General features: G+C 42.5%; 1 protein-coding gene across 9 annotated transcripts in view; it reads left to right on the top strand.

The window, feature by feature from the left end:
* Positions 1–17073, top strand: part of sox6 (SRY-box transcription factor 6) — a 131870-nt gene that overhangs the window by 96832 nt on the left and 17965 nt on the right. For all 9 annotated transcript variants that reach the window (XM_012917024.4, XM_076883173.1, XM_023154693.3 and 6 more), the window contains 4 exons: positions 1442–1521; positions 9164–9313; positions 11334–11511; positions 11696–11883. In XM_012917024.4, the coding sequence (XP_012772478.3) occupies positions 1442–1521; positions 9164–9313; positions 11334–11511; positions 11696–11883 (596 nt within the window). The remainder of the gene's footprint in view (positions 1–1441; positions 1522–9163; positions 9314–11333; positions 11512–11695; positions 11884–17073) is intronic.

Genomic DNA, 17073 nt, shown 5'->3' with positions numbered 1-17073 from the left:
CCTCTTAGTGTTTAGAATCCAGGCTCTCAACAGCAAAGCAACAAGGACCCTTTTTTTTCTTTTTTACAAAGGAAGTAAAACATTTTAAATGCTTTTCCTTTTCGTTACGAGGGGTGCTAACCTGCAGGAGTTTACATTCTGTTGGAGTCTGGTGCCTAGACACAGACTTTGATGACCCAAGTCCCAGACTTTGGAGTCTCAAGATCCCTCAGCAGTCGTCGTGCAGCACATGACCCTCCCCAGGTTTCACATGACATCTAAAGACATTCAGCCATTTATTATCCCCCAAACCCTACGTCACAGACAGCAAATGAGACCCCCCCCCCCCCCTACATCCAACTTAGCACTATTTGAAACCACTTCTGCTATGTGATTTTATTTGCTACTAAATGGGGATTGGATTTCCATGGCCTGTATCACATTGTGCTGTGCTGTACAAGATTGCAAAGTGAGGCGGGCGGACGAGGGCAAAGTGAAAGAGAAGGTGTATACATTTGCCTTGTCTGTGGCTTAATGGCTCCATATGTTTGTGAAGAGAAGTGACAGCCAGAAGTGGGGTCTGAGCGAAGGCCAACTACCCCTCCCTGCTCTCGCAGTGCACGCCATCACCCCTCCTTCAGATTCATGCCTCAAACCTACCTCTCCCGTCTATGAATGCTGTGCTTCCCAGTCTCACTGGGGATGTTCTCTCCGTCTCAACACACAAGGTTGACCGTGTAAAGGCTTCTGCAACCCTATGGATATCACTCACGCTGCAGCCATTTTTATATCCCTGTGTAACAAATGTGCTGATGGTGGGCCAACAGTAATGAATACTGCTGCTATTTGGAGATTATTTCCTCCTTGCTTGATCACAGTGGCATATGAGATAAGAATGTGGTTTTTTTTTAACCAGTGTTATTGTGACAGCACACTTGTTCTAACCAGTTTGCATACAAGTGCTTCCACTCTGTTGCCAAAGCTATCACTCAGAAACAAACAATGTGGCACTGAACAATAACCAGACAAGTCTACAGCTGTATGAATTGCCTGAGAGAACATACTGGTCTTTTACAAAAGCACTAACTGAATACCAAGGGAGATATTTAGCATCTAATCAGAACACAAACACACGCACACTCAAGCACACCTTTAAAGAATCCCCACCTTGTTTAACAGTGTCTTATTTACTGTTGTCAGGGGATTTGTAGTGCACAGGTGGAGTAAAAAGGGAATGGTGTGGAACTTTCGTAAGTAATTCTGCTCTTGTTAAACCCCCGTAGGCTTTTTGTTAATGCAGATGTTTGGGCTTGAAGCCGAGCGTTCGTTGCTGTTCGCCACATTTCTGTGGCAAAAGTAGTGGAGGGCCCAGAATCCGTGTTGGCACTTGCCTGGTCGCTGTGGGCCGGCTCATTGTCTGAACCTGTATGCATTGTTGTCTCTTTCTTTCTGTCTCTGACAGGTGATAACTACCCGGTGCAGTTCATTCCATCCTCAGTGGCAGCTGCAGCAGCGTCAGGACTCAGCCCCCTCCAGCTTCAGGTATGTACAGTACTATGACAAAGAATGTTAGCGACGCTCGCCAAGCTCAGGGCAGAAAGGATGGCTAAGCAGCTGTACACTAAGTAATGAGGCGCACACTAAATAATCCTGGAGGCCCCAAGCTCACGCTCGCTTATCACCTTACGTATGTAATTCATCCCATATGATAGAGGTTTCATCCCCACCAGCTCAGCCAGAGAGTTAGGAAGATAATAGTTATTAGAGAGAATGAAAATCACTTTGGTTGCATTAATCACCCACCAGTGAATTTATCGGAAGACAACAGGCTGCAAAAAAAATCTCTTTCCTAATGCTTTCATCTAGAAAACGACTGTGCTATTTACAGTTTATCTCTTTGTAGAAAACAGCTAAGAAAATTATTAAAATTAGTCTAATAAAAAAATGTGTGAGAAGAGGATTCGAGCAACGAGAAATGTTGAGAGAGGCTATGAGCCCTACGGGCTGCTCCAGGACTTCTCTCACTCAGCGTTTAAGAGCTAAACCTAGGTCAGGGCTTAACCTGAGGCCATAATGTTTAATGTAGATAATTATCTGTGTTCTATTATTCAACTTATCGCTATTATAAATAGTAATAAATATAAATAGCTAATGAGAAATTTTAAATAATTACTTCCCCCCCCCCCCCCCCCCCCCAACTTTTCACTGATTTTTATTTCCATTAAAAAAAACAAAACCAATGGAAATCTGAACATTGCTGATTGTTGCTTCTCTAATTATGATTTTTCTTAGTAGTTCTGAGTAATTGTAGAATTTCTGTCTGGAAATCTTAGTTGTAGTTCTTTGGAAACAAAAGCAGCAAACAAAGAATATAAAAGTATCCTACCCAGCATATGGTTAAGTGGCCACTGCTGCTTTATCAACAACACCAGTAAGTTATTTTACAGCTACAGAATGTGATGCTAAACAGCAGAAAGAAGTAAACCACGAGTGAAAAGCTAAGCTCAAGACTAAGGGGAGACTCTTTGCACACTGATATATGTGGCATTTGTCCTTCAGAAGCTACCACTGTCAGTGTTAACGAGCCTTGGCAAGTTCGAACAATGCACGCAGCTGGCTCTGAAGAGCCGTGCGTCATTATGCATCCAGGAGAAGAGCTATCAGAAGCATGTAAGGTGTTAAATGAGTCTGTTCATGTTTGAGGATGCGTGTCTGTGAGTGTAAAAGATGGAAGCTGCTTTTCTGAATATCTTTCTGGAGTACATATGCGTGGCTTTGTGTGTCATAGTGAAGTTTATTGGAAAGGAGTGTCAGTTCAGACAGGCATACTCAGCCTATTTATAGGGGTGTATGAGGTCAGATGAAACAGTCGTATATCTGAAGGTTGGGGTAAGAACGGGAGACGGGTCTAGAGTCATTAATTCTGACTATGTATCTAACCCTGGGAATGGGCAAAAACAGTGCCTCCAAGACCATGACTTGGCTGACCTTTACAGAACACAGTAAACAAAAAGAGGTGCATTTTCCATTAATTGAAGTCTGTCAGCCTGTCACATATTCCGCCTGCTGGCTGCTATTTACCCTGCATAGAGATTCCCCTTAAAACAGTAAGGCTAATCAAACATGCCCTTTTCTGCATAGCTGGGATCAACAAACCATGTGACTGCCACCACTTCCTCTACAAAGCGCTGGGAGCCTGGTATGATTAAAACCATCATCTCAACCCAGTCATGGAATTAAGTTGGAGTTGTTTCCTCTCTTTTCAAACCAATAATACCACCAGCAACTTCCTTCATCGAAATTAAACTACTGAAAAGTGTCCTTAAATAAATGCCTGTTTGTGACAGAAGGGACCAATGTGTAGAAAGGAAACACACTTTCTCTTGAAATGAATGCCATCTTAATACCAGCGCCACTTGATATTTTTGAAAGTTTATAAATCATCCAGCGCAATTCTCCATTAACTTCATTAAACTGTCCTGAAATGTTCTAGTTCCCACCCCCAAACCTATTGTTTATCTTCCTTGTGCACGCGGTCACATGAACACACGCAGATACAACATCCCACACACATATGGTTGAATAGGCTGCCCCCCTCAATTAAAATATCTCTTCCTGTCAGCTGAATGGCAAGGTATAATTTTCACCAATTTACTCGATTTCGACTGTGCAATATATGAACCTTAAAAAATTATCTTATTGGTAGAATTAATTCCCACAATGCTGCAGAGGTAATGTGATCAGCCATCCAGCCAAAGAGGCTAGCCGCTCCGTCAGTCTTAATGTTGGCCACGAAGCCTCTTCACAATCTTCTCTGTCATAACAGTCTGGGATCCTCCCCCATTCCCCGCCCTTTCTCGCCAAGAGAAGAAAACCCAACAAGGTAACAAAGGCTTCGAGCTGATGGATGTAAATGAATCTTGCAGGATGCGTTTGAGTGTTGGGAGACTGTAATTTGCTTGTCAATACAGGGTGGTAGCATCACTCTGGTGGCTGGCAGTCTGCAAGTGGCTGTCACCAGGCATTGCTGTACCACAGGGCAATTTCACTCAATGTTTTCCTGACAGATTGGCTCTGGTCCGCAACTCACAGGAGAGGAGACGGGTAAACTATCCCAGCGCGACATGCCCCTCTTCATTAGTGCCCACACAGAGGCGGGATGAGCCTAGGACCAGCAGGAAACAATGGCTCCATCCCTGCCTGTCCCTCACTGATTACAACTGACATGTCTCACCTAACAGAGGAAATTGTGCTGAGATTGTAACCCAATCTCTCCGGACACCTACTATATTCAATTGAGTGAAGATACAAGAAGGGAATTTCCCTAATTCCACAAAAGAATTTTCTATTTGGGATAGCATTTAATTTGCTGTTTGTACATTATTCCTTGCCAACTGAAAAAAACTATTTACTTAAGGAAAATGTGACCCTAATGCATATCGCCCGTCTTCATGAACCGCTGAACAGTTGAAAAACCTTCGAGAAAGCCCTGTTTTTACCACTGGAAGCAGACTTTGGAGTTCAAGCCGTTTTACAGAAAGCATTACTGTAGAAGACAAAACATCTGGGTTCTCTGTATGTAGTGTCACCGCTGGACAAAATAAAAAAGAAACCCTCTGCGTTTACTCAGTCAAAGGTCCATTTTCTCTCTCCTGCTGTCTCATTCTTAAACCTCTTAAACCACCACAAAGTGTCTTAGTTTAAGTATTTCTCTTTCAATTACCCCATGCTATTTTTTGTGTTTCTCTTGGCTTTTTTTCCCCTATGAATTGTCCTGGCGCATGACATCCTCATGCTTTACATTAAAGGAAGCGGAGCTGCTAGAAATAAGACTTTTGCCGCATTTGCAACGGCATCTCTCCAGGGCCACGATAAACCTGGGCCCAGCCTCAGCTCATGCTCCCACTGTAAAGATGAAAAGAAGCCCATATGCTTAGCAACAACCCGGACCAGATCTCGAGCCGACAGACACATCTAAAGGAGTACTCACAGGCTTAGATGACTGGTGCGATAAGAAAGAGTGTTACACAATCAGGTACAAACAGGAAGAAAGTGGGAGAGCAGCAAACCCCGCATTATCTTTTGTTTGGATGTAAATGCCTGTGTAGTACAGATGTGAAGAAATGGCTTCTATCATTAACAAGTGAAGCACTTTTGACTTTGAAAGAGAGGGAGAGAGGAGGAGAGGGGGTAGAGAACAGACATACTGTAGAGAGCAGCTGTTTTTGTGTTTATGAGCAAAGGAGCTTGGTCTTTGAAGGTAACCCAGAGCAGTGCAGCAATGCTGGAGTGTGTGTGGAAGGCTGGCTAATAGGAAGGCTAGGTGAGCAGCTGGATAGAGGCAGTGGTGAACAGAGGGACAGATGGACAGATAGAGTTGATAATGCAGTGAGCAGCAGTGAATGGGAGGGTTGGCTCTGGGGCCCCTGGGCCTGGAGTATCCACACTCACGCCTACACAAGACAGTCTGCGATTGTGTGCATATATACAAGTTAGAAACTGAGAGAAGGACTGGACTGTCTACTCAGTAGTTGTGTGATAGAGAATCCGAGAAAGGCAGTGGGAGGGAAGGAGGGGTGAGAGCAGAGCAGGTTGGGTGCCAGCAGATGAGACAGATGTTGAGCCATACTGGAAAGCATCGGCACAGTGCACCAGGACGCCTTCCTCCACTCTTGACATCTGGGCTTAGCCTGGGTCAAGGCTGCATGGTCGCCCTGGGCAATGAGCCTGTACAAGCCTTGTGGCAAACTGGGCTGGCGCTGTGCTGCCTTTTAAATGGTGTGGTGCACTGAAGCACAGTTAATGCCCTCATATCCAGTCCAGTGCTCAGTGCCCAGGCCAGACAGAGGTGAATGAGACATTGACATAGAGACGCACTCGCACACAAAGAGATGAGAGTGTGTTTAGGAAACCGTGGCTATTAGACAGTGTTTAGACAATGTAAAAGAAGATGTTGGTATATAAAATTGCAATGGCTTAAAAGCAGTTTCCCTATTTAATATATTCAAAAGCCACAGTTGGAAATGTGCAATGCACCGTCATTGCTGGCAGCAAAGAATCTGACAAATATCTGCCACTATATTTTCCACCACATATTGCCACGCTACAACTCATGTCTTTCTTTAAAAAAAGAAAAAAGAAAGACGCACATTTGTTTTTCATCAATTTCTCGTTAAAAGACAAGGCTTACACTCCTGTGTTTCCAGCAGGAAAAACATTCACTCCATAATTGATTATATTGTGTACTGAGCTATCAGCTTTGTTATTTCACTAAACAAATACAGGGCTGCCCGCCCTGATTGCATATCATACTTTTGAGATGTCTAACATCATCAGCAGAGTGTGTAATCTCAGTTTAATGTCACAGGCAGAAAAGTGAACCTCCCCGTTTAACCTCTGCTGCCTCCAGAGGGCTCGTTTTTAATTACCAGAGGCTAACAAGCTGACCTAGGGCGTGTTGTGCTCACTTTGAATCTATGCTTGCTGAGATCTGCTCTGCTCTACTGGGAAATGAGGAATGATGGGGTCAGACAAAGGATATTAGGTTATGTGTTTGCCTTCTGATTTATATGTCCTGTTTTTGTTTTACTTTTTATATTATTTTGTATTGTGATTGCCATACATGTACACTTTTAATGGGACTGGCATGTTTTTCATAGAGAACATAAAATAGAATATTTATCTCTTGCCAGTTCCTAAAAACCCCTGATTGTAATCCCATTAGCTAACATATTCATTTTGATGTTTACATTTGCAAACTGTAGCTCAGCGTGCTGCTTGTTTTTCATGGAAATAAAAAGTGTTAAGAATATTGAGGGTCCTGATATTTTTAAAAGGTTTGACTGCTCCTTCTGTACTCCAGTGTTGGAACACTGACTTTCAGCTTGACCCTCATTACCATGAACCTCTCTCTACGCCACCTGGCAAGCAGTTATGAAGAAGGGGTTATTAGATGTGAGAGCGTCAACTGAGGAAAACAGGCAGATGTGTTCAGCTCAGGGAGACCAGCTTTGGCAGGATACGTCAACTTTCTGACACCGGAGTGATTGTTGTCTCCAATTGAAATACAAAGCCAAAAACATCTATAAACCCTACCAGACTTAATACTGAAAAATACTCACTGAACACTGACATTTTTCCAGTTTCTTCTTGTACACTGTATAGCAACTTAACAGATTTGACTTTCCCCTTGATTGTATTTATTGTTCTTTGGTTCATGGAGGGTTCCTGCTCGGGCTTAAGAGTAGCCGTTGCTTCTCACCCTGTGGCATTGACCTGCTAATCAGTACTAGCATCCTGACTGTGTGCAATTTGAGGCAAAGTCTAATTATGTTCTTTTTCCGGGACAATAAAATTCTTCCCACACAAGGTCAGGGGCATGCCCATCGACAGGCCTGTTAGCAAACATCTGTCCAACAGACTCTTCGACTTAGGCTTGCATGTAGCCTAGAGTGATAGGCAGTGAATTGAGAATATGTTCTTTCTGTCCACTATTTCTTTCTCTCTCTGTCGCTAACCCCACCATCCATCTCACCTCACCTCACCTCACACAGATACACATACGCCGACACAAAGAGTGCCCTTAACAGTGACATTAACTAAGTCTAGCTCAGATGAGAAGAAAATAGAGTTAGGCCCACTCCTGTGTCCGATCCTTTCCGAGACAAAAGACTGTTTGTGAGGGAAGGTGGAGGCAGTGCTATCATTGTGGGAACATAATCAGTCTGTCATTTCCGCTGCCCATGTGCTGTTGTTATCCCTAGGTCCCCTGGAAGAATGGACCTTTTGTACTGCCGCTTATGTGGCAGCGATAAAGTTTCTTACAGGAGCACATATGTGTTTATATCTGCAGATATGTGCATGGACATAAAGTGCTTTATTTGGTCTAAGTCTTCATTTAAACTGCCAAAGGTGAGGACAACAGGGCCGGGTTGCCTTTTCTCATCCAGACAAATGTGTTCTGTGTTCGGCCAAGCAAACCAGGAAATGAGACAAGGTTTGTTGATTGGCCAGTGGAAGCGAAATTAGATTCTCTCTGACAGCACCGTCTGACTGCATAACACAACAAACCATAAGGTTTAGCTAGTCTGAGGATAGCAAGGCAGCAGGGGAGTTAAGGGCTGCTATTTGTCTGATGAAGTGAGGGCTAAGGCTACGTGGAGTAACACATTTTCTCAGACAGTAGCTCTATTTTACAGACCCCTGCCATTTGCAGCAGGAGACAAAACCCAATTTCATCACTTACCTGGTGGCCAATCAAAACACACCTCCAACTGAAAGAAGCCTCCAGTGGGAGTGCTGGATCTGCAGACACACAGAAAAGGCACGAAAATGATCATTTGATTTACAGTTAAATATTATAAATTTTGATATCAAATCAAGAGATAAAAATAGACAAGTTGATTTTAAGATACCGAGCCATAACTTATAAATTACCCTCCAAAATGTGATGCATTTGACTCACGCTGCCTTTTTATGCATCCAATCCCTAATATCAGTGTATTTAACCACCAGTTCAAATATTTGCCACATTATCAACCTCTTAAATTGAGCCTTCAAAGTTCAACTCTATCTGAGGCAATGTTTTGCCATTTGCACCATGCTCTTGGGTAATAATGTCACCAGCAGCTGAAAACCTTACTGAATGAACACCAAGAAATATAAAGTGATTGCATCAGTGTTCTCTGTAAAGATTTCTAATCTTTTATAATGTGTGTTTTTAACATTTTCTGTGATGGCAATTCAACTGCGGTTGGTTGTGGAACGGGACCGTCTCACATTGCTGTGTACAGACAAAACACAGACCAGAAACTTCAATTGCAAGTTGTGTAGAACTAGAGAAACGAGAGATCTTTGCTAACACACTTGCATCCATTCGGCAAACTTTTCTCTGTGATGAGTGGAAAATAGGGGCTCCAAGTATTTGAATGAAAGCCATCTCTGTGTGGTTTTTAAGACTGCTGTCTCTCTCTGGGTTCAGCCTTTGAAATACAGTTAAGACCTTTGATGGAGGTTCTCTGCCAGCCTCATGGAAAGAGAGGAAAGACGTAAAAGAGAGAGGGGAGATGAAGGCAGACAGAGAAGCAGAGAGAGTTCTAGGGAGAGGAAAAGACAGAATATAAAACTTTGAATGTTTGCTGGATTTGGATGTTAACGCCTTGCGGGTTTCTCCACCTCTCTACAGCAACTGTATGCTGCCCAGCTTGCCAGCATGCAGGTCTCTCCCGGAGCCAAGATGCCTCCACTCCCCCAGCCACTCACGGCTAGTGGGCCCATTTCTCCGTCATCTCTGAAGAATGACAAGAGTTCCTCCAGCCCCATCACTCAAGTCAAGGTACAACCCTCGACTACTTCAACCAGCCCACCCACCAACCCAGGCCTTGAGTGGTACTTGACCTAGCCTAGCCTATTTGGTGTTGTCTGAGTAAACTAGCATCTACAATGTTCAGTACTTCAGTATTACACCCGGCCGTTGGTGAGCCCAACCTCTAACAGACCATCAATCTCTGGGGCTTTAACAAGGCCCTCTCTCTCTTAACCAGAACTCTGTGGAAATGGTTGCTATAGCTATGGCAGCTTCAAGCCAGTAATTTGTGGAACACGTGTTTTTTTTTCTTTCTTTTTCACAATGAAAAGGCTTTTCTTTTTTTGTAACTAAAATGGAATAAATCTCTTACCACGGTGCTATACAACTACTGAGTAGGACTGACAATTTTTTTCCCTTGTAAACAAACTAGGATGTGCTTTCTGCTGCTGTATGGCACGGCTCCACCAGACCTCCATGCAAAGGAAAGGCCGCATACATCATTCCCGCTCATTAAGGCCATAATCAGAAACATACGCCCATTTGAAGTAGTTTAGTTTAATAATATCACAATGGAGAAAAACCATAAATCATGCCTTCAAATAGTAGGAAAGCACTCCAGCTTTTTGTTCGTGTGCTTGCGCTCACACACAGCCAAAAACACACACCCATTCAGGTCCTCTGCCTCCAGGAATATCCATCAATCTGGCTCAAGTATATGGATGTCAAGTAGGGCAATGTTAATACAAGGCTAATTCTAGTCCAAATATTACCAATTATGCCAAAATTAAGGACTTCAGATGACATGAATTATTCATAAATAAATGGATGGCAAACGTATACTGGCATCATCCCATCCCCATCCACAGTCCAGTGGAATCGGATTGCCTTCAGTTTTGTTTGTCTGTTTTCAGCTTCACTGCATGACAAACTGTTATTGGCACAGCAATAACAAGGCCTTGGGGCAGTCTATGGTAGAGCCATATGTTTGGACAAGGAGACACTTGGGCTTTGAAAAATACTGTTAATGACAGCATGAGCCCTAATCTGATTTTAAAAACTGATGTGTACATCCATGCGACTTATCTTGAGCGGTGTGACATTTTTCTTGTGGCATCTTTGAATTATTCCCATTTACAATCATTCAGCATTTGATTGTATTTAAGAGAATCTAATATACACATTGTTTCATGGTTTTTGCCCAGTTTTAGCTTACAGAGCAGTTTGTTAGTCATAATCAAATATTTAACTGTATAAATAATATTTTTATTCAAATTATACATAGAGCATAAAAAGTGCGAGTACTTTAATATGTCATTATTAAATACCTGGCCTCTTCGGGTACCCGTAGATAAAGCATTTTTGTTCTCAAATGTCCTGTATAAAATGCATTTGTCATCTTATATCAGTAACTGGTCTTCAAGGCCACAACCAGCACAAAAATACAGCACCAAGAAAATCTGTGCTCCCTGACCTCATCTCAGAACCACACTGCACATCATATTTTTTAGGAATAGGCATATCAAAGCTTACGATAAAACCAAGTATGCACAAATGAGGAATGAAATTAGAAAACAAGTTAATGAAGTAGATAATGTAAGTCGACATCTGATGAATGGAACAGCTGTCTTTGATCATTGGCACCGCTGTTATCTGGTCATTATTTATTCTTCGAACCAGAGTGCAGACACAGAGAGCAGGGAGGAGGAGAGGGAGAACAGATGAAGATGTACAGAGAGACAGAATCTGCTTTAATTAGTGTGAACAAAGGCGCTGGGCAACTGTGAGGAAGCTCACAGTGGCGCAGCTCCTAAGAAAGGATGGATGAGAGGGGATGGTAGGAGAGGGGAAGACGAGAAGAGAGGAGAGGGGAAAAAGCAAAATGAGGGAGGAATCAGGGAGGAGGTGTAGGTCACAATAGGGATTCTGTAATTAACCAGAAACAGAGGAGAGCTGTGCTGTCTGGAAACCCGGAGCTCCTCCAAACGGAGGAGGTGGGGGCACCCATTAACATCTGTCTTCTTTCATACTCCTATCTCTTCTGCTGTAGGAGGAGGGAACACAGCCCCTCAACCTGTCTGCTCGGCCAAAGACGACAGAACTGATCAAGTCTCCTACGTCCCCGACACAAAATCTGTTCCCCGGCAGTAAAAGCAGCCCTAACAGCTTCATGAGCAAGGGGGGTACCCCCAGCCCACTTGGAGGTCTGGGCCGGGGATCTTCTCTGGGTAAGACGTCAAAGTGTTTCCACTTGACAAACACAGATTTACTCTGTTCAAACATACACCTACGCTATACACTCACATCCAGAGAGACCAGAGTAGAAAACGTTTGTACGGATGCATTTTGGTTGTTTTTCTTTTCTTTTTTCAGCATGACGTGCTAATTTCACTCTGCTCTGTGTGCATGCAGATATTCTGTCCAGCCTAAACTCTACCGCGTTGTTCGGGGACCAGGACACAGTGATGAAGGCCATCCAGGAAGCTCGGAAAATGAGGGAGCAGATCCAGAGGGAACAGCTGCAACATCACCAGCAGGGCATGGAGGCAAAGCTGTCTGCCCTCACTTCAGTGGGCCTCAACAACTGCAGAGCTGACAAGGTTAGAACAAGTTCCATTTCATCTTTCTCTTTTTTTTTAATCCCTGAATCAGGTCCTCTCTATTGCAGGACTTCTCTAAAAAGGAAAAAATGTTAGTAGCTGACCACAAGACTGTTTGCTCTCCCTGCAAGTAGCGGAGGAAAGAAACTATGCAAGAAAGTGGAACATGCCGATTTTGCTACAGCATTAATTCTTAAGACTAATCATTTTCTTTAATCCAAGTCCAGGGAGGTCGTAATGATAACAGCTGGCATAGTTTAGTGTGTTCATGTATGTTTACTCAAATTAGCATGAATATGTTTGTGTGTGCGTGTTTAGAAGCTTGTGCGTTGCCGGTGTTGGTGTGAGGGCCATGACAGGCCATGGCACTGCCCGGTGTGGGTTAAGAAGACTCTGAAGTCTCTGCCCAATTAAAGCCGACTTGCAGCCCTCTCCGTCCCCTGACACGGGATGGGGTTGCTTTGTACCAGGAGCACACACTCCCAGGGATTCCCTTTAAAAATATCTTCAATCGATGAGTCAATCAAGGAAAGAAAAAAGCTGTCCTCCTCTCTTCAGCTTGATGCCATGTTGCCAGTTGGCTGTGAGGAGCAGGCAGAAACTGGGAGCGATGCTCATTAATATTTCAGCACCTGACACTTTCAACCAACAGCCTCAACTAGGTCAATGTATATGTAAAAAAGTCAATGAATATCTATTTTGATTTCCGTCTAATTTGGTGTTTGGAAGATATCACTGTCTATGCAGGTGGCAATCAACTATGCTCTTACTGAAGTGAGGCAAATAAACCGATGCAGCCCATCGAGGCGATGGAGAGGAAGCACAGAAGCATGAACAAAGATAAGAAACTAACTGAACTGATCAATCTCGTAATTCCCCAACAAAAAACTCAAATAGATGTGACTTAATTTAAGAGACGAACAGGTGTGCCGCCTTCCACAAAAGATTTGTGAGCTTTTATTTTATTATTTTAGTTACATTGTGACACATCACGCTTCAAGCACGAGTGTTCAAGTACCCTTTAGTCATCCTCAGTCACAACTGAGGTGAACCTGTGGTCAGCCAAGCAGTTAATTCTGGCATGACAAGAAAAGAGCAGAACAATGGCTTAATCAACAGACTGCACACACCTACAGCTACACTGTCCGTGTGGTATGTAGAGCATAAAATGTTTTTACTTTCTTTTTAGTCGGTTTAAGGTTTTTTTTCTTTTCTTTCAACTTTGCACTCAGCTTGTGATCAGCCAGTTTTAGAGCAATAATCTGAGATTGTAGAGATCCTTTCTTTTTGCTTGAAATAATGACTCATTCCTCACCAAAACACCTTTTGTCTGTATTTTTCAGCACTTACTTGTTTATGGCAGTAACAAAGTGAATGTATAGTATTCAATACTAGAATGTATGAAAGGCAATAAAGTACTATTTAGAACAGTTGGATCGCAGTATTGTGGCTATTTAGACCCATGCATGCCTTTGAAAAAACTATGATACCCACCTCTTTTTGTGACATATCAGTCCTGTTAAACGGCACCTTAACTGAGCACACCCTTGGACTGCCTCCTACGCAAATCATAGTGAGATATTGTCACCTCTTAGTTTCAGTGACACTGGTCCTATTAGGATGGTGTAAAATTAGATGCAGGCTTTATCAAGTCAGCTAAAAGAATTGCCCCCATCATCTTCATCCTTTGGCTGTAATAAAGAACAGTCAGTTGTAATTCAGCAGTGAAATGAGAGAGAAGCCGAGCGGGTCTTTTGCTGATACAACAAGCCAGCAGACTAGAATGGTTCGAATAGCCGAGATAAAAGCTTTCACTTTGGTCAGTTTCAGAATATTAATATTTTAAGAAAGCACCTCACCTGACATAAATATGGCGTGGTCTTTAATAACCCCCCTCCCAGTCTCTTGTTTGGAAGTTTATCAAAGTGAGAGCTTACATGAAGAAGATTCTGGAAAGGTAACATAAATGGGATTAAGGAGAGGTTAAGATCATTCAGTGTGGCTGTTAGAGGGGGATATTAAATATTGATTTATCCCACTGTAATGACCGGGCAGAGGAGTGGGTCTAAGTGCTGCTTAGAGATGGATCAATTCATCTTTTCATATAAAGTGTATCTGAACAGTACAATGCATTCCTCCCAAACCTTTATCACCATGACTCTAGCTCTCTCTTTCTCACTCTCCCTTCCTGGCCATTGACCTAGGAGAACACTGTGTAGATCAGACTCTGTTCTACGGTATACAAGGCTTTAACCTGAGGACATGTGAAATATTCATGTTTTACAGGAGCAGATTTTCCTGCTTGTCTTTTTATTTGTCTGTTTTTACTATATCCCATCAGTACAATAAAACCTTTTACAACCCTTCTGCAATTTGCCTTTTTAAAATATTTATCTATAGGTATTATTGTCTGCAGAGGCAATTACTTTGTTCCATTATTTACCATCTCTTCCTCACACAGTGGAAGCTTTTACCTAGAATGCACCAGTATGCCTGCAGTCATATACACTACAACCAAATCCATTTGTAACCATTTGAATTTTTCCCCTCTATAATGCACCATAGCTTCAAGTGGACATGCTGTTTTTCAGGGTCATATGAACCATAAGAAGCATCTGCGTGTATATGTTTTTACTCAGATGTCGCATGGATGCATTTTTGACCTGAGGTACCGCCTGCTAATACATTTCCACTGACTCAGCAGGACAGAGCAATCATTTCAAATCATTCATATCAAATGTTCAAGCTGAATTAACACATGAGAGATGTAGAAAGCTAAATATTTCAAAAAAGTTTTCAATAGTAGGCTTGTATCGCCCCATTGTGACATATACTGCATACATCTACATAACGAAGTGATAAAAGAGTTTTCGTTTTTATGTAATTAGCCACATTAAATAAAGACAAAAAAAATCCAAGTGGAATTCAATACATTTAAAAACTGGCCAAGTGTACAATCAATAGTGTAATTGTCTGGAAACTGCAAACTGCCTGTTAATGAGCAGAGGAATTCCTATTAAGAAGAAAGAGTGTTAATTGAATGTTCAGCCTTAGTCATTCATGACTATGTGACAAAAGTCATTTTATACATTTCATCTATTATGTGCACACACACACAAGCAGTGTACTACATACTGTTTGATCATGTGACTAAATCTGCAGTTTTTTTCACAAGTGGTGCATAAACAAATCTCTAAAATAGGAGCATCAACCTCTTTTGCTTGAGTTCCAATAAACTGTAGTATGTGATGTTCTGGAGGTGTCAGATAAAATATATTCCTCTGCTGACATGTCCCTAACCGGAATCAAAAGGGGAAAGGTCAGTGCATTAACCTATCGAACTGCCCTTTCTGCCCCACAACTCTCCTCTCCTCAGTATTGATGACTACAATTGTCCATTTCCCGTTTCCCAAAGCTCAGCCTGTAAATATTCAAATGAGCTTACACTGGTGCTCCAACAAAATCCAGACTCCTAACCTATTGGTTATAGTGGTTATACTGTTCCCCCGTGTGTGTGTGTGTGTGTGTGTGTGTGATGCCAGGACTCTATTCAGGCAAAGCCCTCACAAAGACTTTGAATATAATCTTGTCTGGTTTGCAGCCCTGGAAGCAATTTTCTGCTCCTTTTCGACTGCTGTCTTGGAAATTGCAAACCAAGGCATTTTGGCTGCAATGTAAATCCTTGGCATACAAGGGTTTGCCCATCCAAATTAGATTATGCTCCGCTCCCAGACACTGGCTGTAGCCAGCAAGTGCTATTGTGAAGATTGCTTACATTAATGCTTTGTCCAATTGTTCAGCTCAGTCAAAAGAATAAAAAATAATGTATGACTCGGGATAAAATGCGCCTGTGCATGGTGTGTGTGTCTGCGGGCTCCTGTCCCAGGTCAAGTCTTTTGCTCTCCTGCCTCTTCCCCAGAAAGACATCAAGAGTCCATCTTGGTAGGGTCATTTGGCGATGGTGGCTCCATTATTTTCTACAGTTGTCATCTAACATAGTGCATTTCTGGCTGGCTACAGTTGATTAGAAATGCTGCTGGCCCTGGTGGCTAAGACCTGTGATGCTGTAGTCACCACAAGGCACATTCAACAAAGGATGAGGAAAAGAATAGGCTACAAAGGACCATTTATAGTCTATGGTATTGTTGCAGTAGGACCATGATGGCCAGAGTGTCCAACAAGTCTTGATGTGTTGTCTGGATGTGAAAGGCGTTTTGGTAGAGCCGCAGTTTGAAATATCCTGCTGTTGGTAACCTGAACAGGTTTGATAAGGCTGGAGATTTAAGCCCAACTTAACATCGAACATTTCTGGTTCATCAAGAATTGGAAATTCGTAAAAGTACATGTTGTCACCACAAATTACCTCAGCGGTGCGGCAAAGAAAATAGGAACTGAAAACCGTGTTAGAAATGTTTCGCAGCACTCAGATTGATACACAATTTATGTTTCAGCGCACGCGGGCTGAATTGAGAATGACACAGTATTGCGACATTTTCCTTCCAACCACATGTGTAATGTAATAACATGATCAGAAAATGTTCATAGTAGACATGTAGAAGTAAATAAACTGTTTCAACTAAATTTCAAACTAGCACTGAAGGGTCACACTGTGTGGGTTTGTCTTGTTTTCACTGCAGCAAAAATGATCTTGAATAATGAAAATGCTTTTTTTTTTTCACGAAAAAACGAAACTCACAGAAAGCACACAAGAGGTTAGCTTACAAGATGTTTAAGTGGTTTAATTAAATTAAATTAAAGGCCTTTTAAAACAAACGGGTTGATGCCCTGGCAGTACAAATAGGACTGGAATAGCCGGCCATCTCCGCTCTGTGTGATGTTGAGTATGACTACTATGGAACAGATGCCAGGCTTTTGTGGCTGCTACTGTTGATTCTGCTGCTGCCTGCATTAGCCTTAGCAAAGGGACATCTATGGGTAAAAAGAGAGCAACAGCCTGCATGAAAGGCACTGTGGGTTTACCGCATGGCTGGATGTACTTAACATTTAAATGGTTCAAAACTAGCAAAAACTACTGGAAAGCTGCAGACTTATAAATAACCTTACAACTGGTTACAATACAAATACAAAACAGATGAGGTGCTGAGCTGTGAGAAGCTGCAGCCATGTTAAAGTGCAGTCTTTGTCTGCATCAGGACTGGGACAGATTGTTGAGGGCTTTAGTCTGAGACC

Source organism: Maylandia zebra, linkage group LG1, assembly GCF_041146795.1.
Source record: "Maylandia zebra isolate NMK-2024a linkage group LG1, Mzebra_GT3a, whole genome shotgun sequence".
NCBI classification, from domain to species: Eukaryota; Metazoa; Chordata; class Actinopteri; order Cichliformes; family Cichlidae; genus Maylandia; species Maylandia zebra.
Note: the sequence above shows the minus strand (reverse complement) of the source record. Positions and strands in the feature narration are given on the sequence as shown.